At 39.6% G+C, this 22,948-nt stretch overlaps 1 protein-coding gene and 1 long non-coding RNA gene across 2 annotated transcripts in view; one reads left to right on the top strand and one right to left on the bottom strand.

The window, feature by feature from the left end:
• LOC122434616 overlaps positions 1–22,948 on the top strand; it is a 369,037-nt gene that overhangs the window by 169,052 nt on the left and 177,037 nt on the right. The gene's annotated exons all lie outside the window — the stretch shown is intronic.
• LOC122434614 (40S ribosomal protein S27-like) lies at positions 12,441–12,739 on the bottom strand. Its single transcript, XM_043458175.1, has one exon. It carries the CDS (start codon positions 12,708–12,710, stop codon positions 12,456–12,458), a length of 255 nt encoding a protein of 84 aa, XP_043314110.1. The 5' UTR covers positions 12,711–12,739; the 3' UTR covers positions 12,441–12,455.

Here is a 22,948-nt window from a genome sequence, read left to right as displayed (position 1 = left end):
TTTTTTTTTTTTTTTTTTGTATAGCTCTTCTGTGTATTGTTGCCGCCTCTTCTTAATATCTTTTGCTTCTGTTAGGTCCTTACCATTTCTGTCCTATCTTTGCATGAAATGTTCCTTTGATATCTCCAATTTTCTTGAAGAGTCTGCTAGTCTTTCCCATTCTATTGTTTTCCTCTATTTCTTTGCATTGTTCACTTAAGAAGGTGTTTTTACCTCCTTGCAATGAAAACCCCATGAACAGTATGAAAAAGGCAGCTTTAGAGATAGAGCCAAAGCACTCTGCACTGTGATTGTGAAAATGATGCTCTTTCCCCAGTGTCTATGTTTCCATGTGGCTCCAAATTTTTACCAACAGTTGGCAATTAGTTTCACATTAGTCCACTGGACCACAGGAAAATTCCTCTGCTGAAACTATAAACAATTTTTTGCTTGTATGTGTATACATTTGTGTATTTCCTATGACAAAAACTCTAATCAAAAGTTGTTCCTCAGATAAACATCAAATATTTATGCTCAAAAGAAGTAAATATTCTTTAAATAAGTAGGGAAAGACATATGGTTGGAGAAATAAGCAGAAGTTTCTTCACAATTATTCTAGGAAGACCATCTTCAACATTAGAATATTATTGGGTTCAATGTATTTTTTTGGAACACAGTAACACTTTGTCCAATAGATATCATCCTTCTCTGGCCGTTTATATCTGCAGCAGGTAAAAGCAAGATAGTTCCCGAGTGGCTCAGGAGTAAAGAATCTGCCTGCCAATGCAGGAGACACAAGAGATCTGGATTCAGTCCCTGGGTCAGGAAGATGGCCTGGAGGAGGGAATGGCAACCCATTCCAGTATTCTTGCCTGGAAAATTCCAAGGACAGAGGAGCCTGGCAGGCTACAGGCCACTCTCATGCTCCGTCACTATAGTCCATAGGGTGGCAAAAGAGTTGGACACGACTGAGTGACTAAATAAAATATTAGTTTCAGGTGAACCATAGCATGATTTGATATTTTTAGGCATTGTGAAATGATCAGTGTAAGTCTGATTATCATGTGTCACCATAAAATGTTATTACAGTATTATTAAATATGTTTCCTATACTATACATTACATCCCCATGACTTATTTTATCTTTGTAAGTTTGTACTTCTTAATCCCCTTTCCCTATTTTCTACCTCTTCCCATGTCTCCTCCCCTCTGGCAACCACCTGTTCATTCTCTGTATCTATGAGTCTGTTTTTGCTTTACTATGTTGGTTCATTTGTTTTTTTAGATTCTACACATAATTGAAATCATATGTTATTTGTGTTTCTCTGACTTACTTCACTTAACACAATAACCCCTATGTCTATCCATGTTGCAGATGGTAAGATATCATTCTTTTATGGTTAAATGATATTCCATTGTGAATATAAGTATGAAATGTAGTGTGTATTTTCCCACATTTTCTGTATCATCTATTGATTGCTACTTACTTTGGTTTCATATTCTTATCTCTTGTAAATAAGGCTGCAAAGAACATTGAGGTGCACATATTTTCTTGAATTAATATCTTTATTTTCTTTTCATAAATATCCAGAAGTGGGAATGTTGAATCATATTGTGGTTCTGATTTTTTGAGAAATTTCCATACTGTTTTCTTTAGTAGCTGTACCAATTTATATTCCAACCAACAGAACACAAGAGTTCCCTTTTTTCCACATCCTCACCAATGCTTGTCATTTCTCATCTTTTTGATACTTGCCTTTCTAACATGTGCAAGGTGATAGCTCATTTTGGTTTTGGTTTGCATATCTCTGATGAGTGATGTGCATCTTTTCTTGTGCCTGTTGATTATCTATATATCATCTTTGGAAAAATGTCTAACCAGGTCTGATAAATGTGTAATCATTTTAAAATCTGATTTGTTTTTATATTTAGTTGTATAAGTTCTTTATAAATTTTGAGGATATTACCCGCCTCATCAGATATATCATTTGGAAATACTTTCACCCATACAGTACGTTGCCTTTTCATTTTGTTGATGGTTTATTTTGCTGTGCAAAAGCTTTTTAGTTTGATGTAGTATTATTTGTTTGCTTTGCTTTTGTTACTCTTGCCCAAGGAGATAGATCCCCCAAAATATTGCTTAGCTGATGTCAAAGAGCATATTGCCCATATTTTCTTCCATGGTTTCCTATCTTATAATTAAGTTTTTAATTAGCTTCGAGATTTTCATTTTTGTGCATGATGTGAGGGATAAGTCCAGCTGATTAGCTGTCCAGTTGTCCTAGTACCATTTATTGAAGAGACTGAGTTTTCTCCATTGTATATTCTTTCTTCCTTTATCATAGGTTAACTGACCATAGGTGTGTGGGTTTATTTCTGAGTTCTCTGTTCCATTGATCTATGTGTGTGTGTTTGTGCAAATGCCATATTGTTTTGAGTACTAAAACTGTGTACTGTAGTGAGGGAGTGTTATATCTCCAGCTTTGTTCATCATTGTTATTTCTTTCTGTAATCTTTATACTAATCCTGTGATGATGGGCATTGATGGTTTTTTGGTTACATCATTTTATATAAATTTTTACCTTTTAATGGAGTCAGATTTAGCAGTTTCCAGTATGGTTTATGCTTATTTTTTGCCTTATTTTGGAAATTTTTCGAGTGTTACTTCTCATATTCGTGTCTTTAACTTACCTGCAATTGTTTATGGTGTGAGTTAGATTGTAATCTTCTGTTCCACATAGATCATGGGTATCTTTCCTGTTCAACAGAGAGTTCTACATCATTGTCTTACTGACTGTGTAACCTTCTGTCATAATTCATTTAATGAATCTCCTCTTGTTTTATATTTAACTTATTCCAGATCCCCCCCTTTATCAGTAATGCTAAGGTGAACATTCTTCAAAAATGAGTAAGTTTTGCAATCAGAAAAAAAGATAAAGCAGGAAACAGGGGCAGCTTAAAAAAATCCCAACAACCTTCATAATTGGGTATTGCATAGCTGTATTCACTTAGGTAGTGCTATTTTTGGTACTAAATACATGGTACTCATGGTAGATGTTACTCACTATCCACTCCAACTTCCTCATGGTATGCTTTTCTGTATTTCCAAGTTTTGAAAGTTAAAAATCTATATCTCTCAGAGCCTCCTTGTACCTAGGGTTCTCTCTAGCTCACATGACATTTAGAGGCAGAAATGAGGCAGTGGTCATTCTACTGTTATTTGTTGCTTTTCTCAGGCCCCACAGTGAAGAGAATGGTCAGTTCTGAGGCAGTCTTCTGGGCTTAAGTCAGCAGCTGTTTGGGAGTTTTCATTATGACATTGGCTATTCCTCCTGTCTGGATTAGAAGTGTAGATGTGTGTTCTCTCTCTCAGTGGTTTCAGTGGTGGCCTCTTCATTCTCCTTTTTCCTGATTGTGGCGGTTTCTCTGAGAGGGTCAGCCAGGTGTGTGTCTGTCTGGAATTCATTCATGGAGGCTCAGCCAGACAGAGCCTGCTCCTCCATCATGTCCAATGATCTTATATGTATGCAACCCCTTGTGTTATATCACTTTCTGATTGAAATGTTAGTGTGGTTTCTATTTCCTGCAACTGAATTCTGTCTCACACTGTTGTCTGAAGAGGGAGACGGAATGTAAACAAATAATTCCCACACACTTTGCTAAGTGCTAATGCAGTTATCTGCTGGGCACTGTGCGATCGCAGAGGAGGGACTGTTTTTGCCCTCAAGTGTCAGGACACATTTCACCGAGGAGGTGATTTTTGTCTGAGTCTTAAAGGGTAATCATGTACAGAGGGAACAGCCCGAGAATGTCCAGAGATATGTGATTCTGACACAAATAATTTGGTGTGGCTGAATCATAGGGTGTATAGCGATCCTGCTGACAGTTGTGTGTAGGACAGCGTAGAGGGCATAGAAAGGTAGCCAGGGAGAACCTTAGGAAAAGGAGATAAAGATGTGTTTAAAAAAAGGAAAAAGAAAAATGTTATGTGATGAATGAGAGAAAGTCAAGGATTCCTGTTTGTCCTGGAAATCCCTCCCTTTCTTCCTCTTACCCTTTCCAACAGACACTCCCCGGGTTGAAGCACAGGCTCAGTGGGCAAGTCAGTTTCTCTTGTGGTCCCTATAACATCTAGCTAATGCCTCACCCATGATATTGCTCAATAAATATTGGTTGAATGTTTGATCTGAGGTACTTGATTGTACCTTTAAGAGTAGTTAACACAGTTAACAAAATCGGTGTGTTTTTCTAAATCACTGTTTGTAAAAGATCTAAGCCCTTGCAGTGGATTACTGAACATTTGGTTTGTATTTATTCTTTATCTTACCCCAGCAAAAGCTTGTTTGCTGTTTCTTCCTGAGTTGATGAGAGAAAACATTTCCTTATATTGCTAGATTTCCCTTGCAGGTAAAATGGTCTATGCCCTTACCTAAAGCCTTTTCTGGGCTTCCCAGGTGGGTCAGTGGTAAAGAACGTGCCTGACAATGCAGGAAATGCAGGAGACGAGAGTTCCATCACTAGGTCGGGAAATGGCATGCCACTCCAATATTCTTGCCTGGAATATCCCATGAACATAGGAGCCTGGTAGGCTACAGTCCATGTGGTCGCAAGAGACTCAGATAAGACTGAGTATGCATGCAAAGCCTTTTCTAAAACCCTAATTTCTGCAGTGGAAAATCTAGTTCTTCTTTGTCTTTAACAACCACAACAGTTTCTAATGGTACTAATACACTCACACGAGTACTATTAATAGTAATAATGAAAAAACAGGCCAGGGAACATCAGGGTCCCTTTACTTAAGATCACTCCCAAGCCCTATTTTTGAAATTTCTGTAGTCAGAGCTGGGGTTTCTTTGGAGTTAAACCTATTTTTAACTTTTTTTTTTTAGTGGTAGAATAAGACAAACCTTTGTGTCCTTCTTTCTTAACAAATGTGAAGGGACTTGATAATTAGAATGCTTGTATTTCTTAGAGATGCTTTGGGTTACAATCAGAAAGGCCTTTTTAAAAGAGAGAACCAAAACATGGAACACATTTTGAACAGACAATTACACAAAAGAATTACCAGTTTTTTCCACACAGTGCTCACTGTTAGAGTTCAAAGGCAGAAGAGATCACCAGTTGGGAGGAATTAGTAAAAACTCCAATATTCAGCCAAATAGTGGGTTATGCTTTGAAGGAGGTATCGGGTTTGGGTTGCGGAAGGGTTAGAGAAGGAAATGGCAACCCACTCCAGTATTCTTGCCTGGGAAATCCCATGGACAGAGGACCCTGGTGGGTTGAAGTCCCTGGGGTTGCAAAGGGTCTGGAATGACTGAGCAACTAACACTTTCTTTCAGGGGAAGGGGAGGAGAACTACCTAGATTGTGTCGTATCAAAGACGAGGATATGGAAATGGGAAAGAGGGAAGGAATTCAAATGACAGGGAATAAACTACTCCAACTGAATTATTGGTGCGGCAAATTATTTTCCTTCAGACTATTTTTGCATACTCATTAGTGTTTTTCACACGCTCATTAGGCTAGCAGAACAAGATCGGCACCATTGTTCGGGTGTTGGCCTTCATTTGAACTGCACTTTAGATCTGTGTACACAATTGTTGAACTATTATAAAGTCAGAGTGGCAGGGCCCTTAGAGACCTTTAATCCAACTCTCTCACTTTATAGGTCCTGGAAACTGGCGTCCAGAAAGAAAAGACTTGTTCTAGCTTACACAGTGAGTCAAACATTTGACTTCAAATATATCTTTGAAACTTAGTGGTGAAATTAACCTGCCAAATGCTTGAAAGAGGAAAGTGTCAACTGGCTGAGTACCTTATTGTACTTCCTTTCTCATAAAAATCTCCAGCATCTGGAAAGGTGTTCCTTTCGTTAGTTGGGTCACAGCTGTTCCCTTGCCTCTCTGTATACTTAACAGACTTTCTTTATTGAGTGAGGAAAGGAAATAGTCACTTAGCAGCTTTGAAATGCTGAAAGGGGCCTTTATTATTAGAAATCAGCTACTTTAATTTGGAAACACAGTAGTTAGATTCTGAGTTGCAATTTCTACATCATAAGGTGGCATTTTATTCTGTTACCTGCAGCTGGTGGAGAAAGGGAACAATTTCAAAAGTGAAACAGTGAAAGACCTTGGAGAATGGAGTCTCAGTTCCAAGGATAAGATTTCCTTAAGGTCTTTTGCCCAGAAGATCATCCTTTCCTCTTGAAACCATTGAGGTAGATGGGTTACAACTGTTCTGTGGGACTCAGGTGGCGAACTGTGCCGAATTGGTATCTTCAATGAAGCCACTGACCCAGTGACCACAGGGGAGATTCGTAAGATAAATATGAGGTCTAAAACCTATCCTTAGAATAGATGGCCAATGAGAGAAATGAGTCCTTGAGATACTCATGCATGGATAGAATGCAAGAAACTGCAAAACCTACCTCAGGTCCTATAGAAATGAGCTCCAAGTGCTACTATTCCAGTACTTGAAGTGCAAAGCATGACAGGGAGCGTGGATCGTTCTGATGAAACTGGAGGATGGGTTCCATTCAGTGGAATAAGAGCTGTATAGATTGAATAGACAAATGAAAAATGACAGAAGTAGCTGACAGTTAAGAGAAACAGCAGTACAAATGAAAACAAAACCAGCCTTAGCTGCTGCAATACCTCTTGGACATTAGAAAGGAGACTTAGTAAATACAAAAGCTTTCTTAAAGATAGCTTTTATTTCAGCGTCGTTATGAGCAGAAAGTCAAATAGCTTGGAGCCTTGTGAGTAGAAACAAAGTTCTTTAGTGGGGTGGTAGAACTTACTGTGGTTATGTCTTGATGTCAGACTTCCAGCCTGGTCTCTGCCACTTCCTACCTCTGTGTCCTTGGACAAGTTCCTTCACTTCTCTGATCTACACTTTCATCCTCAGTGAAAGAGAGATAATAATAGGATGTATGTTGGGGTTGTTTTTGAGATTTTTATTGTGATTGTACATAGAAATTATGTAGCATAGTGTCTGGCACAGAGGAGTGTGTAAATACTAAATTGTCCTTCTATTTCTTTTCCTCATCTTTACTGATATTGACCTAGTTTTCAATGATATTATTCTTTTGGCTCTGCCACATGGCATGTGGGATGTTAGTTCTCTGAGCTTTTATTTGGTATAACTCTAATGCTACAGAAAATTGTAAGAATGATACTGAGATTTTCTCTATATCCTCCACTCAGCTTCTCCAATAGACATTTGTTAAAACATTGGTTCAATACTATTATCTAAATTCCAGACTTTTCTTGAATCCCTTCTAGTTTTTCCAGTAATGTCCTCTTTCCCTTCCAGGATGCAGTCCAGAAGACTGCATCATATTGAGTTGTCATGCTCCTTAGTCTCCTTTGATGTATGATAATTTCTTAGATTTCTAGTTTTATTCATGACTATGACATTTTTGAAGAGTACTGGTTAGGTATTTGTAGACTGTCCCTCAGTTTTACATGAAATTTGGAACTGAAACTTTGCCTTTAGATATTACTCTTCTGTTAGTGAAAAAGGGACTGGTGATTAAATGAAAGCTTCACTTTAATACATTTTGTAAATTAGATTTAGTAATTAGACTTTGTCTTATCCTTTTATCAACCATTTTTAGCACAGTGCCTAGTATGTGATAGGCATGCATATATTTTTTGAGTGAATAAATCAGTGTTTCTGATTTTATTGTTTCTAATCAGCGGTAACATATTCACCTGCAATCTTAGGTAGACATGGAGACATGTGTTTGATCCCTGGGCTGGGAAGATTCCCTGGAGGAAGAAATGGCAACCCACTCTAGTAATCTTGTCTGGAAAATTCCATGGAGAGGGAGGAGCCTGGCATGCTCCATGGGGTTGCAGCTGAGCAACTAAACGTCAATGACACCAAGAATACTATTCATATTTTAACTCATCTCTTTGGTGATGCAGTTTTAGTTTTGTAAGAGCCCCCTCAAGCCTTATCAATAAGAAGTTCATAGGTGATTGATTGAACTCTTTCACCTCTGTCCTGTGTGAGTCTGAGAATTGAGACATATACACATCACACACATTTGTTTCCCAACAGGAATGATCACTGATTTCAGTTTTGGCCACTATGATTTACACCTGTATGAAGATTTATCTTTAAGATATTGGAAGAAGAGACTTCCTCTTGGTACAGTGGTTAAGACTCCATGCTACCAATGCTGGGGGCACAGATTTGATCCCTGGTCGGGGAACTGGAGAACTAAGATTCCTAATGCTGTGTGGCATGGCCCTCTAAAAAATGTTGGAAGAAACTGAATGGAAAATAGAATTACAAAACTGCGTGTGTTCCAGGATCATAGAATGTGATAAAATAGGATATGAATGATTATATAGGGTGATTATCTCTGCAAGTGTGTGCACATACACGTGTATGTCTATCTGGGGATTAGTATGTTTATTGAAAATGACTTAAAGGATACACATTCAACTCTTAACACTTTTTCCTTTGTTAGTAAAGATGAGTTTGGGGACCAACTTTTTACCTTTGCCCCATTATACCTTTTTCTCCCCTCATGGTAAAAGTGAAGAAAAGCATTCTGAAAGAATTCATGAAATTATCCCTTTACTAACAATAACTACCCCCAAAATAGGAAATAGACAGTTTTGAGATCTTAGGGAATAACTGAATTTAGGCTGACTGATGTTTAGACAGCTGTTGGAGAACTCTGAATTTAGGATTGCTGAATTTAAATATGCACGGTACATGCAAATATCTACCTGTTGCAACTAATTTGCTCAGAGCTCTGTAGGTAGAAGGTGGGGAATATCAAGAAACAGTCCAAACTACTTCATGCTTTCATGTCATAAATCAGAGATAATGATTACAGGTAGCTGAGACCCTTTTCCCCACCCATAGCTGAGACCTTCTCTCAGAACTGTTTCTACATGATCCCACATATGGCCAATGGAGGCCACAGCTGGAACGTGCTTCTGTCATGACATTTGAACCTATTTACCAGCTTTGTGCATAGACTGTCTATGGAGAGAAGCAGGAGGGATTTGGTACTTATTGCATTCCATCAGTGGTACTCACTCGTGGTATACAGTCAGAGGGAGCACAGAAACAGTGATTATGTGAACTGAAGCCTAAGGCAAGGGATTTGGAACAATTAGTTCTACTTCAGGGTAATTGCTGCCTTCCCCACTTGCTTTCTCTTCCATGTCTGCCTTCTTTGCTCCATGCTATTGTTGGACAGTGCACACACAGAAGGCAATTAATAATGGAATTCGTAATACAAAGAGGTCGTAAATGATAGGGTAGTGGTTTATTTAATCTAGTTCTTTTTTTTTTTTTGATTCCCAAATAGCTGTAACTGGAAGAAATGAGGCAAATAATTTACAAATCTGATGAATTTACAAATTCATTGATTCATCAAGCTTTTATTTTGGGTGCCTGTTAGGTCCCAGACGCTGTGTTAGATGTGACCGGAAAAACTGATGGGAACATTGGCTCTTTGCGCTCAGAGATGAAGGAATCCTTTATTTCAGATTAATTGAGCTTTCTGAACCAATGATAGTTTGATGCTGAGAAATATATAGCAAGACATCTATTTCTTTTTCAAAGTCAAAGTATTAGGATCATGTGGTCCAATTTTGCTGAAATAAACTTTTATACAACTGATGCACAAATTTGAAATCTAAGTGCATGCAGAGATTTACGCCAGCCTGTCTTTCTACTCCAGAGTGTTACTCTGCCCATATTATATTTCATTTCTGATGTGGCCTAACTGAATACCTGTCATCATACTTCATTCCCGGTGCTTATTTTTTACACAAACTGCTTATAGCTGCATGGTGCTTGAGGTTTTAGGGCCTCCAACTGTTGACTTTCTGTAATCTTACTCAGAGTTTGGAGAGCAATGCAAGCTCTCTATTCGCACACCAGAGTAGGAATCCATTTAGTTCTTTTCATCTGGCTCTTTGAACTGTATTGTGATTATTAAGTAGGGAAAAAACCACTTTCAGGATCTTTAAAGTACAATAAAATGTAAGGTACATTAACTCCTCTGCAAGGTCAGATTTGCATTGGTAGCCTCTCTTTTCTAGAATAGTCAACCTTGAATCAAGAGGTTGGCAGGAAAGAATTGTGAAGGTCAGGACTTGCTGTGTGAATCCCATGCATAAGAACCATGCACTTAACATGTGAGGGTCACAGTACTACACTGAGTCATCTTAATATACACTTCTTCATAAGTATGGTTACTGGTTGACCTGTAGCAGTTCGGGGAAGACCGGTAGGGAAAGAGGACTGTTAGAGGCAGGTTGGATGACAGCAGAAGATACAGTTGACAGGCTTCTTGTAAGGAGGAGACAGAGAAGCGTGGAGAAACCAAGAGCCATATTACAGCACAGCACAATAATTGTAGTTCATAATGATGGACTTCAGTCATGGAGGAAAAGTTAAATTATGTTCTATGAGTAGTAGTCTTTCTTGCCAATATTGTTCAACTTTCTGAGCTTAAGATGCAAACCTTAGTTATCTGTAAAGCATACCAATGTTGAAGCATTTCATTTTTTTCACAGTCAGGAATATAACTATTAATTGCTCTTAGAGATGATGGATCCCATCACTTGCTTATCAATGGAATCAAATGATTCTTCTCCCCAATTTTTTATACTGCACTGGATTGCCCATTACGTCCAGAGATGTTAGAGGTATTGTGAAGTTCAAACCAATAGACAATAAGCAACCATGAGCATTGTTTGTTTACCATGGCATGCCCTACATCTAACACAGTCTCTAGCCATCAAAAGTGTGTATATATGTGTACATGTGTGTATATGTGTAGATGTGTAATGTAAATATCTCATGGGACAAAAGGCAAGTTGTAAAATCAATTTTAGTATGTTGTACCTTTTTAACGTTGAGTATAGAGTCAGCTGTTGCTGCATGCCTAACAATAACTTAATATTTGTGGCATGCAATAGTACTAGTAATTTTGCTCACATGTCTATGGGTTGGTTTGAGTTCAGGCAACCTAGGCTGGGCTCAGCTGGGTGACTCTTAGCTGCAGATTGGGTCTGAGTCTTCTCTCTGTGTCTTGGACTAGCTCATTAACCAGGGTTACTTTATCCTGGATTTTGTGGAGGTGCAGGAGAACAAGCAGAAGCATGATAAACATGAGGTCCCTCTTAAGGGTTAGGTTTGAAACTTAAACTCTCTTCAACCCTTAATCCACTGGACAACGCAAATTACATGGTCAAGCCCAATATGCACTTCCTGTAGGGGGAGGAGATATAAATCACAGGGCAAGCAATGGGTATTGGTAGGCATGATGAAGTAGGTTCAATAATTGAATCTGAAACACTTAGAGATTACTGAAAGTAGCTCAACAGGACTTGAGGCCGGGTACCTGTGATGCCTATTATGGGGCAATAATTGGATCTTTTTGCTTTCAAAAGTAACAGCACACTGAGATACGGGTCAGGCTCCAAAAACAAGCTATCCATATAGGATTGAAAAATTTCCTCCCAAGTCTTGATCTTCTATTTTTTTTTTTTTTTTTTGACAAAGGTTCTAGTAATAGATGATCAACAATAATGCATCTGTAGCCCACAATTTCTCTATGCCCGATGAATAGCCCTAGCACAAATATTATTGTATCCAGGAAAAGAAATGATGTCAAGCAGATTGCTATTTAGCCTGTGATTATGTCTCATTGAACATTAATGTTCAACAGGGGGTAATGTGCTCTATTCAATGGAAATTAGAACACCAGAAAACACCTCTTTGGGTGGAAGTGTGTTGGATTTCATGACTGTATCTTTCTTGCCTGACAGCTCCGCATGCTAAGAATGAATCATTATCCTGCTGTTGAACATGTATCATCTGAGATATTACCTGGCACCAGTAGGTGCATTAGTATGAATTGGCACTTGGAGGGTAGTCACAATGTTTGCTAACATGTCTCTTAACTCAATTTAGTTATATAGATAGGTAGGTTAGATTATTTCATAGCTGAATTCCCACAAGTCTCTCATTAAAAATACTGTAACTGAAAACATGTAGAGTGATTTTATTAACACTCCCACCTCAAAATTAATTATTTCTATCCCTTGGCTTCCTTTTAGAGGATGAAAATGGCACTGTATATTCAAGTTGAGCATAGTCTAAATATCATCAGAAATGGTAGCCCTGCTGGGCTGTAGATACATTCAGGGTAGGGGGTTCTTAGCATGAAGTCCACAGATGAATGTCAGGGTTGTGAAACAACTGCTCGTTTGCAGATTATGAATCTATGTAGACATGTAGGAACATCTTTCTCCAAAGAATATCTATAGCTTTTATCAGAGTCTTTTAATAAGTTCAAGATATGAACAAAATTATGTGCTTGTCTAGTAGAGTTTGCATTTGTTTTCCTGTTAGGCTCATTTTATTTTTTTTATTTTTAGTATCCAAAACGTGTTTATTGGGATGGTCTCCGATTCATCTTGATACAGGGTGCTTTTACTGCTGCTTCCGTCTGAAAGAGCATCCTTCTGTAAGCCTTGCTTTTCCTCCTGTAGGCTGGCAGAGGACAGTAGAGCAGCCAACACACAAAGCTACTGTTTGTGCATGGCTAAAGACGGTGGTGATTTTATAGCATCCTGGGCATTTTACATCCATGAAATAGGAATTGGGGCTCTGCACCAGGCGCTTCTTCTTGTGTTTCCTCTTCTCCTCTTCTGGAGAGGGATGAAGAAGATCCTTTGCGAGAGGCATGTTCTTGTGAGGAGGTTGTCACTGCCGGAAAAGCTGTTAGGCTCATTTTAAAGGAGTGATGACCAGATCATACTGTGTCCTCAGGAGGGTTATGTGGGTGGTTAAGGAGCCTGAAAACCATGCCACTTAGTGAATGGTGGACTTAAAGGCAAATATTTGGTGTGGAGGAAGGAAAGCTGATTGAGACATGATATAGCTGTCCTTCTATATTCAAAGGGCAATTATAAGGCGAAGTACTTGCCTTGTTATTTTTCTAGAAGAGTAAGAGGGGAGATGTGATGCACCAGATTTCAACTCAAAAGTGAACTTATTATTTACCTTCACAATTTTGGGGGGAGATGGGAGAGCCAAACCATGTGTGGTTTCTGGGATCTTCATTCTCCAACCAGGGATTATACGTGGGCCCTTGACCATGACAACGCAAAATCTTAACCCCTAGACTATTAGGGAATTGCCCCTTCACAATGTTTCTACGTGTAAAGCTAAAATAGCTGGGTGTTAGGGTGGTGTTGTTGACCTAGGCCTGTTCATGCTGTCCTATCCAATGTGCTTCAGTTCTTTGTAAGTGGCTTTCCTTTTTCTTTTTGAGAGATGGCATAAAGAATGCGTTCACTTCAAGTGTGTGTATAGATGTGAAACCTGACTTTTTTGTAATACATGAAATCATAAAATTTAAATATTAGACACAGTTTAAAACTGATCCAGTTCCCCCATTTTGCAGATGGTGAAACTCAGGTGTCTAGAGTTTGCTCTCCATTCAAGTTTACACAGTGAGTAGAAGAACAAGGGCATGTATGCTGTTCTAAGTGCCTTTTGCAGACTTCCTTTTGCCTTTTATATTACGAAAAAAAGGGGGGGGCAGGAAATAATTAGAGGGACACAGAGCAGTTTGGAATAGAAAAGGAATTGAATCTTGCTTTTCTCATTAACTTCTTCAATCTCTTTCTTCTTGGAAATCAGGTCTTTTACCTCTTCCTTTTTTTATACAGATGTGCCCTTCTCTTTTATAATGTTGTGTATTTGCTGGAAATTGATATATGCAAATGCAGGATTGATATATGCAAATGCAGGATTGATATATGCAAATGCAGGATTAGAGTTGACATAGGGGAGGTATCCTGCCAATATCTAAATGTTGCAGACTTTGGATTATCATTTGAGGATGAATTAATTTTGAAGGAAAATTTTAAGAGAATTGCCATGGAGTCTTGACAAGAAAAGTAAAAATCTGATCTTGACAACTGGTTATGTGTTGACTCTGAGTTTTAGGTAAAGCGTACTTGGGAGCCCCTGTACATATCTAATGGATCTATCTGAAAGTTAATAAAAATTAAAATTATGACATCTGAAAGGCTTCTAACTTGACCCACTCAACACTGCTTCACTTGCAAGTTTTCAAAAGAACAATATAATTTTGTTCAACTCTTTGCTGGTTTCCAAATGGCCTTACCATTACAGCTCACTTGAAAACATTTAAGAAAATATGTAAACAAAAATCAAGATACCATGTAATAGGTGTCTTATACCCTAAAAATATTCTAGGGCGAATCTTAATGGTAGTGAGATTGGAGATAGGAAGATACCTCTAGTAGGCACTTGCAAAAGTTCAGTTGAGGGTTCAGAGGGCTCAAAATAGGGAAATGTTAATGGTCATAGAGTCCTGAAAAGGCAAAGTGCCTAGGAGATGTAGTGATCATCGATTAAAGGGAATCAAAGAAGAAGAATCTGGTTCAAAGCAAGGTTTTCAATTGGTAGATGATGTTTTTAATGCATGTTATTAATTACTCCCCATTCTTCCAATGGCATGAAGCACAGGGGTATCAATTTTGCAACAACGTGCATCAGGACCCATAGTAGGAGGCAGAATCTCACGGATGGAAGTGGGGGAAGTTTGGAGCCCATAATGGAGCAAGACCACACAAACTAGTTAGAAATACATTGTCCTCAATCATTCTGCCACATTCTTGTGGGTCTACTTTGATGGTCTCAGGTCCTTGGCCCTATTTTGCAAATACCTAGATATCTGGCCCACTCCCTCATTCTAAGGGGGGGTGGGCGCTGCTCAGTATCCCAGTGAGCCTCATAGCTCGCTTGGGGAGTTAGACTCCAAGGTAGAAACTCTGCTCCATCTCTGCTTTGGTCAGAGGGAAAAGCTGACTTCTGAGAGCCTGCTCAAAGCATCAGCCCTCAGGAAAACTGACAGCGTCCCGGGTATGTCCTGCCCACGTCTCACCATAGAATCTACAGCCTTTATGCTAAAGCATAACCCAGATCCTCTTTGAAGGGGGCTTCAGGTAGAACCAGCTCAGCATCTTGCCAAGGTCGTGTCTTCTCCTGCTTTCTTCTGTGTCTCCTGGGTCAGTGGAGGAGGAGATAGTGCGCCAGGAGCAGGTGGTACCATGGCACCTTAGCCTGGCCCCTTGTGGGAAGCTCTCCTCTTATCTGGGGATGTCAAATCATGCTGTCTGTGTCAATGCTGCTTCCATTTCGACAGGCAACCATCGTGTATGGAACCAGGGTAAGAGCAAGCTAAAGCTCTGTCTTTTCTTTCCTGCTCAAAAATGCACATGAGAATGAACGTGAGTGCCATTCTTGTGATTACAGCGACGGTTTTTAAATCCTCTCTAATTTATATTCTAACTAAAATTGCTCACAGACTCTGGTAATTTATTATTAATAACAGATGATCTCATCTGATGCTTCCCTCCCCCTCTTTTCCCTTAGAGTGCTTTGCTGCTCTAAAGTTCTGAAATCCCACTTGTCAGAGATCTTAGTTCCTAACTTGGGGTCAGATTCTTCAGCTTTCAGGTCCCTGAACTCCATCTTCAACTCCAGTTACGACCCCTACCCCTCACGTCTTTTATCAGAGGAAGAAGGTTATAAGTGTAGTTATGTGTGCTTTCGGCTTTGTGGCCTCTTTGTTACACAATGGGCTTCCCAAGTGGCACTAGTGGTCAATGTGGGCTGAGAGTTTTTGGATGATTCGGTTCCTTGAGTTGGGATGCTTTCTCTTTGAAACCACACAGCAACCTTGTAAAGTTGTTTCTTCCTGTGCCCATTTCAGGGAAGAGGAGACTGAGGCTCATTGAAGTTCACAAACTTTCCAGTGATCACAAAGATGGTAAACATTAGATTAGAACTGAGACTCCAGTCTTTCTGACTCCAAAACCAGAGTATCTATTTTTTGACTACATGGTCAAATTTGCCTGATAAGGGGAGACGGACAATAGGGTTTGAGATGGGCCTTCAAAAACAGATACAATTTTAGGTAGGAGGATGGAGAAAATAGGATATTCCAAAAGGTGAAAGCAGAGTCAGCAAGGTCACAGAAGTGGCAATGCCAATGACTAACAATGGTTACTGGTGAGACCATTCTCATTCATGGTTTTAATGGAGAGTTTGGGTTAAGGACAAAAATAAAAGGTTAGAAAAGGACGGCTGTTGGTCCTTGAAAAGTAAGCCATGTACTTGAAATGTGATGCCAGAAACCACAGTGAATCTTTTGTTCCCTGATTTAACAGGTGGGGTAGGGTACTGTGAAGAGAATTAAAAGTCTGTATTTGGTAAAATAAACTACATGAAGCATTACGTTATTCTATACACTTAAATGGAAAGAAAGTTGATACATGACCCTTTAGGGATTCTGGGGGGTCTGAGAGCAGGGAGGATCAGACTATTTTCTGAGATTTTTGTGAGACAAATAGCAACTGCATTGAGTGGAGGCTGTCTCTGATAAAGGCTGATCTATTTTTGAGAAAATAAATCTATAATTTCATTCTTTGATTGGATTTTAATCAAGAGAAACCCTGGAATCAACCCCTTTTCCTCTATCACTCTCTGCCAGGGTGATTTGTTTACAGCTAGGTTTTGAACTGGCGAGAGTGTAGGGAGCTGTGGTTCTCAAACTTTCATGGGCATCAGAATCATATGGAGATCTCTTAAAGAACAGCCCTGTGGGTCCCTCCTCAGGGGTTCCCATGCACTAGGTCTGGGGTCCAGTTCAGTTCAGTCGCTCAGTCATGTCCGACTCTTTGCGACCCCATGAACCGTAGCACTCCAGGCCTCCCAGTCCATCACCAACTCCCAGATTTTACCCAAACTCATGTCCATTGAGTTGGTGATACCATCTAATCATCTCATCCTCTGTCATCCCCTTCTCCTCCCACCCTCAATATTTTCCAGCATCAGGGTCTTTTCAAATGAGTCAGCTCTTCTCATCAGGTGGCCAAAGTATTGGAGTTTCAGCTTCAACATCAGTCCTTCCAATGAACAGCCAGGACTGATCTCCTTTAGGATGGACTGGTTGGATCTCCTTGCAGTCCAAGGGACTCTCAAGAGTCTTCTTCAACACCACAGTTCAAAAGCATCAATTCTCCAGTGCTCAGCTTTCTTTATAGTCCACCTCTCACATCCATACATGACTACTTGACAAACCATAGCCTTGACTAGATGGACCTTTATTAACAAAGTAACATCTCTGCTTTTTAATATGCTATCTAGGTTGGTCATAACTTTCCTTCCAAGGAGTAAGCATCTTTTAATTTCATGGCTGCAGTCACCATCTGCAGTGACTTTTGGAACCCAGAAAAGTCAAGTCAGCCACTGTTTCCACTGTTTCCCCATCTATTTGCCATGAAGTGATGGGACCAGATGCCATGATCTTCATTTTCTGAATGTTGAGCTTTAAGCCAACTTTTTCACTGTCCTCTTTCACTTTCATCAAGAGGCTCTTTAGTCCATCTTCACTTTCTGCCATAAGGGTGGTGTCATCTGCATATCTGAGGTTACTGATATTTCTCCCAGCAATCTTGATTCCAGCTTGTGCTTGGGTCCCTGTAATTGGCATTTCTAACAATTTCTAACACATCCCAGGTAATGTTGATGTGGCTGTTCCATGGACCATATCTTGAGAATCACTATCTTATGCTGATTTCTCCAAGGACCAGGATCTCAGAATCAACTAGATGAAATGAAGAAGACCCTTAGCTGATTCAAGGCAGAAGTGAGTGGATGCTTTGACAGAAATGTCTTTGGAGGAGGGCTCTATTGAGTGGCATGCTGGATCTTAATTCCCTGACCAGGGATCAATCCTGCATCTCCTATGGTAGAAACAAGGAGTCTTAACCACTGGACCACCAGGGAAGTCCCTGACAAAAGTGTCTTATGTCCTGTAAATTGACAGGTATGGATTGGTAACAGGGAGATTACATTATGGGTTCTTATGGAAAGCAGTTCAGTAAAATGGAATGAATACAAGGCTTTGTGTCAGACCATCTGGATTCCAATCCCAGCTCTCTTTCTTTCAGTCCTCACCTCTAAAACAGATTTAATACTATACAGTTATGTTAGGATTGCTGGAAGGATTAAATTCAACAATCCAGGTTAAACTTGGATGTCTACTTTGATTTGATAGTTGACAAACTGCACTTTTTTGAAGAAAATGGTACTGAAGTATATATACATTTTTTGCAGGTATAAGTTGAATGGGATGACTTTTGCTTGTGCTTTACCTTCTTAAGTGGGAATATTCATTAGTTGCCCTGAAAGTTGCCTCCTTTTTTGGCTTTGATATCTCTGTAATGTCACAGCAGATTAAGATGGTTTTGCAGATATCCTCTATGACGAGGAAATGAGCATTTCTGAATTTCTGCTTTGGGTTGGACACCTTCAAATTGGAATAATTTTGAAGTGCAAGAAAGGTCTCTGTCATCAAGTGTCAAAGCAGTAGCTTTTTATTTTCTGTCTTTCTTGCCCCTTTTAAGAATAAATTGAGGGAGGAAAACATTCCTGCGAGCCAGCCAAGGCCTAAATATTTGAGGTATAAGGTTAGTTTTTTTCAAGGAGCAGCAGCTAAGAAAAGTGCTCACTGTTGGATGGTCTAACAAACACATATAGACTACTATAAGTATTTGGACTACTATATGGTTTGGACTCAGCCATCCCCACAGTAAGAGCTTGAATCTTGGTGTCTGGGTGGGTTGATAAAATCCTTGATGAGCCTTTGGACAGTAGTTGTCTGCTAGTCTGCCTCTACTTTAGTAAGCACCTTGGCAAGTCAGTGTTCTTCCATGAACCCCTGAAATCTGCCTACTCAAATATGGTGTGTGGACCATCAGCCTCTGCCTTCCCTGAGAGTACATTAGAAATGGAGAATCTCGGGCTCCACTCCAGACCTACTGAGTCCGAATCTACTTTGAATATGGCCCCTCAGCAATTCCTAGGTGTGGTAAGTGCTTCTCAAGGTGACCTCTGAGGTCCTCTGAGGTCTAATCTTTAGGATTCTAAGGAAGCTTGTAAATATTTTCCCTCTTATGTTTTGTCTGAACTAATTACTAGAGCTGATCTTTCTGTCTCCGTTTTACTTTTCTCCTCCTCTCCACCTAACACTGATCTCTTTTTCAATAACCAGTTCAAATGTCACTTCCTTTGTGAAACCCTTTTGTCTTCTTGATTCCAGTATCATTTCATTTGTTCTTCTAAAATGGTAGGTTACCACATGGCATTCTACTGGAACATTCTACTGAATCATTGTCCTTGCCAGCCTGGCAATGAATTCAAATAGGCTGGACAACTTTTAAACAAACATAAATACCCAATCCAGGCCCATTAAACCACAATGTTTGGGAGTCAGGAAGGGTATAGCCTAAGCCTAATCATTTTTTAAAATTCCCTGGTTTAATTTGAAATGCATTTCTGATGACAGCCACCATGAAGAAATAAATGAGCTGTATGTCAAGATTTTCTTTCTCCCAGGCTCTTGTTTTAAACAGATGTGTGTTGTATTGAAGGGTGAATAGTTCATTTGATTGTCTTTTGTAATATCTCTTCAGTTTCAGGTTCTTGTCTTCATATGTGAGATCTTTTAGAAGGCCTGGCAAATGATTCATATTGAATACATGTTAGTTCTGTGATTGTAACTTTTCTGAAGGCTCTGGGAGTTGGCGATAGGCAGGGAGACCTGACATGTTACAGTCCATGGGATCACAGAGTCCGACATGACTGTGACTGAACTGACTAACTGAATGTGTGTGGGAGTGGTATGTAGCGTGCGAATGAGTGTGAGCCAGTATGAGAACATACTGGCTTTTGCATATGGTATCTCCCCTTTCTTGTGGTTGAGTGTGAGCAGGTGTGAGAAGTGTGCAGTTGTTAGAATCTGGAATTTGTGTGTATGTTAGTGTGTATATTTGTGAGTCAGTCTAAGTGAGTGTGAGTGTATATAAATGTTAAGTGAGACAAGTCACTGTGTGTTTGTGTGCATGTGCGTGTGTGTGTGTATGAGTGATGAGCAGAGGGAGAGGGTCTCAAACATCTTTTTTTCCTCCCAGTTCATGATTCTGTTCCTTATATGCTGTCTAAATCAGGTTGTGCTGGGGAGTGGGGCATTCTTGAATCAGCTTCTTTGTTGGGTGCCATATATTCCTTTTGCCAAGGAGAAGTCATTTTTGTTGACCTATAAATTGGTTCATTCACTAGTATGGAAATATGGTTTTTATAGGACCAAGAGCAGCTTATGCCCGAATACTCTTTTCCTTCAGCTCGAAACAAAGAAATAATTGTAGTTTACATGTAGTCATAGTCACTAATATATGCCAGACTGGGTGATGGTCTGTCCTCATCAGACTTTGTTGTTGGCGCACATTGGGTTGAGGAGAAGGACTTTATCAATCGATGCTTAAGAAGTCATGAAATGAATGCACACACAGTCTGTGTGGGTGTTTGGCAGCAACAGAATGCTCTCTGATCCACATATGTGTCCACCTGGTCAAGAAACTCCTCTGTGGTTTCTTGCTTAAGTAAAAGAAAATGGGGAGACCCTTTCAACTAAATGTGAACTGGTGGGTTGTGGCAATTAGCCAAAGTTTGGTCCCATATATTCTGTTAGATTCAGCATATTCAGAAATTGGTAGTGAGGAGTTTTGCGGTTTGGGATTATCTGAATAGTAATCCAGGAAAATATCACCCCAAATGTTTCTTTTTTGGCATTCCAGATGAATATTTAATTATTAGCAATGCAAGTTACATATAACCACAAAGCACTTTGTTGAGAATTATCATGATCAGACTTTCGAAAAAGACTTAATGAAATTAATCACCTTGAGAAATAGAACAAAGGTCCAAAATATGATTTTACCAGTAGCCAAAGTTTATGACTCTTTTTATACTCTACAAGAATTTCATGAGACAGGTAGAAATGTGAAACATTTATATTTCATATGGGTTTATTTCTTCCAACTTGATGTTAGTAGTAAGGATACAAGCTTTTACTGTATTTTACTGAATCCCATTAAACTGTTTCTGCCTGAATTTCATGAAGACAACTTCACACGGGAAGATTCCAGGTCTTATATACAAGAAGGAAGAAATGAGAAAATATCAGAATACCAAACTTGCTGCCAATATTTCTTTCCTAGGCTGCAATTAGCATTAAAATGCTAGGTATATGTAGTCTAGAACGTTGACATCTTGGCCAGTTCCCAAATTCAAACTATTTCTGTGAGAAGCCTGCTTGCTTAGAACTTGGCACTATAGGAGGCCAGTGATGTTGCCTGACATGAGATGGGCGTGAGTGTGCGTGCACGTGTGGCAGGTGTGAGAGAGTGTATGTTTTTAGAAATCTCAAGCCCCAATATTACAGATAGTTTTGGCACCAGCATGCCCTGTTCTGTATCACAGCCAAAGTATCCAAAGCTATGAGTAGACATAACCATCTGTGATGTGCAAATGAGAGCATGTGTCTGCCTACTAGACCTCTCCAGAGTTTTGTGTAGTTTCTAAGGAGGCATGCATTTGAACCAAGTCACTGTCCTATTTCCTTGGGGAGAGAAGGTAACATGTATAGAGAGATTACCCCAGAGACAACGGTCCTAAGCGTCAGACACAGATGAAGGTGTATGGTAGAACTCACTTGGTACACCAGGGTGCCATGCCCGTGCATGGTGGCATTAGGCTTTTGGATAATTGGACTTTGGATATCATGAAGCATCTAGTCCACATTTTGTCTGCTTGGAAGGAAGCTTAAAAGAGAAGAGACAGAATGACCCAGTTTTAAATTCTACCCTCATTATTAACTAATTTGTGTGACCTTAAGCAAGTCATTGAATTCTAAGCTTTCATTTGCTCATATGTAAAATAAAGGTAATTAGTCATTACCATGTAATTATCATGTAATTGTAGGTTGTTGTAAGAATTAGAAAGTTTGCATATATTGGTTTTTTGGTCTCGTTCAATAAATGAGAATTATATTATTATTGAGTCATTTGCCGTGGGCAGGCACTAACTTTCATTGCCCGTGGGAGTGAAAGGTTGTTGCTGAACCACAAAAGATGCTGGGATTCTTGGCCTCCGGAGGCGAATTCAATCTGGGGCCCAGACGAGGCTTGATCGCTCAGAGCTTTTGTGTAATAAAGTTTTATTAAAGTATAAAGGAGATAGACAAAGCTTCTGACATAGACATCAGCAGGGGGCAGAAAGAGTGCCCCCTCTCTAGTGTTAGCAATGGAGTTATGTACTTTTAATTAGTTATTACAGTGAATCAAAAGAATGTTTTGGGGTTGTAAAGACCTTACTAGACCCACCCCCATAATTTACATTTTAAGATTACAGGATTAGCCAGAAGGTTTTTTCCCAGAGACTGTCCTCAAGCAGGATACATTATTGTTATATAATCCTAAGGAATGTAGAGGGAAAAAACATTTGTCCTTTCCTCCTCCTTGAGAATTCCAGATCCCTCTCTCCTTTTGGGCCCCTGGACTTCTTATCAACCTGCCTAGGAATTGACCCTCTCGGGAGTGACTTCATTTAAAGGAGCTATAATCTTGCGACGGGCAGAAGTAATAACTGACTTCTATTGTCCCATACTATTCTACTATTCTTTTTGCAAAATTCTTTAAAATCTTATTATTTTTGTCTTTGCTGGGTCTTAGTTGCTATGTGCAGGCTTTCTCTAGCTGTGGCAAGTGGGGGCTACTCGAGTCCCGGTACACAGGCGTCTCACTGTGATGCTTTCTTTAGTTGTGGAGCATAGGCTCTAGGCACATGGGCTTAGCTGCTCCATGGCATGTAGCATCTTCCCAGACCGGGGACTGAACCTGTGCCCTCTGCATTTTCAGGTGGACTGCTATCTACTGTGCCACTTGGGAAATCCCTACTATTTTTATAAAGTCAGTTTCTTGCTATCTTACTGGTTCTGTGGCGCTCATTTCACAACATTGTCTGCTGTCCTCATTCATTCATCA

Source organism: Cervus canadensis, chromosome X (assembly GCF_019320065.1).
Source record: "Cervus canadensis isolate Bull #8, Minnesota chromosome X, ASM1932006v1, whole genome shotgun sequence".
Classification (NCBI taxonomy): domain Eukaryota; kingdom Metazoa; phylum Chordata; class Mammalia; order Artiodactyla; family Cervidae; genus Cervus; species Cervus canadensis.
Note: the sequence above shows the minus strand (reverse complement) of the source record. Positions and strands in the feature narration are given on the sequence as shown.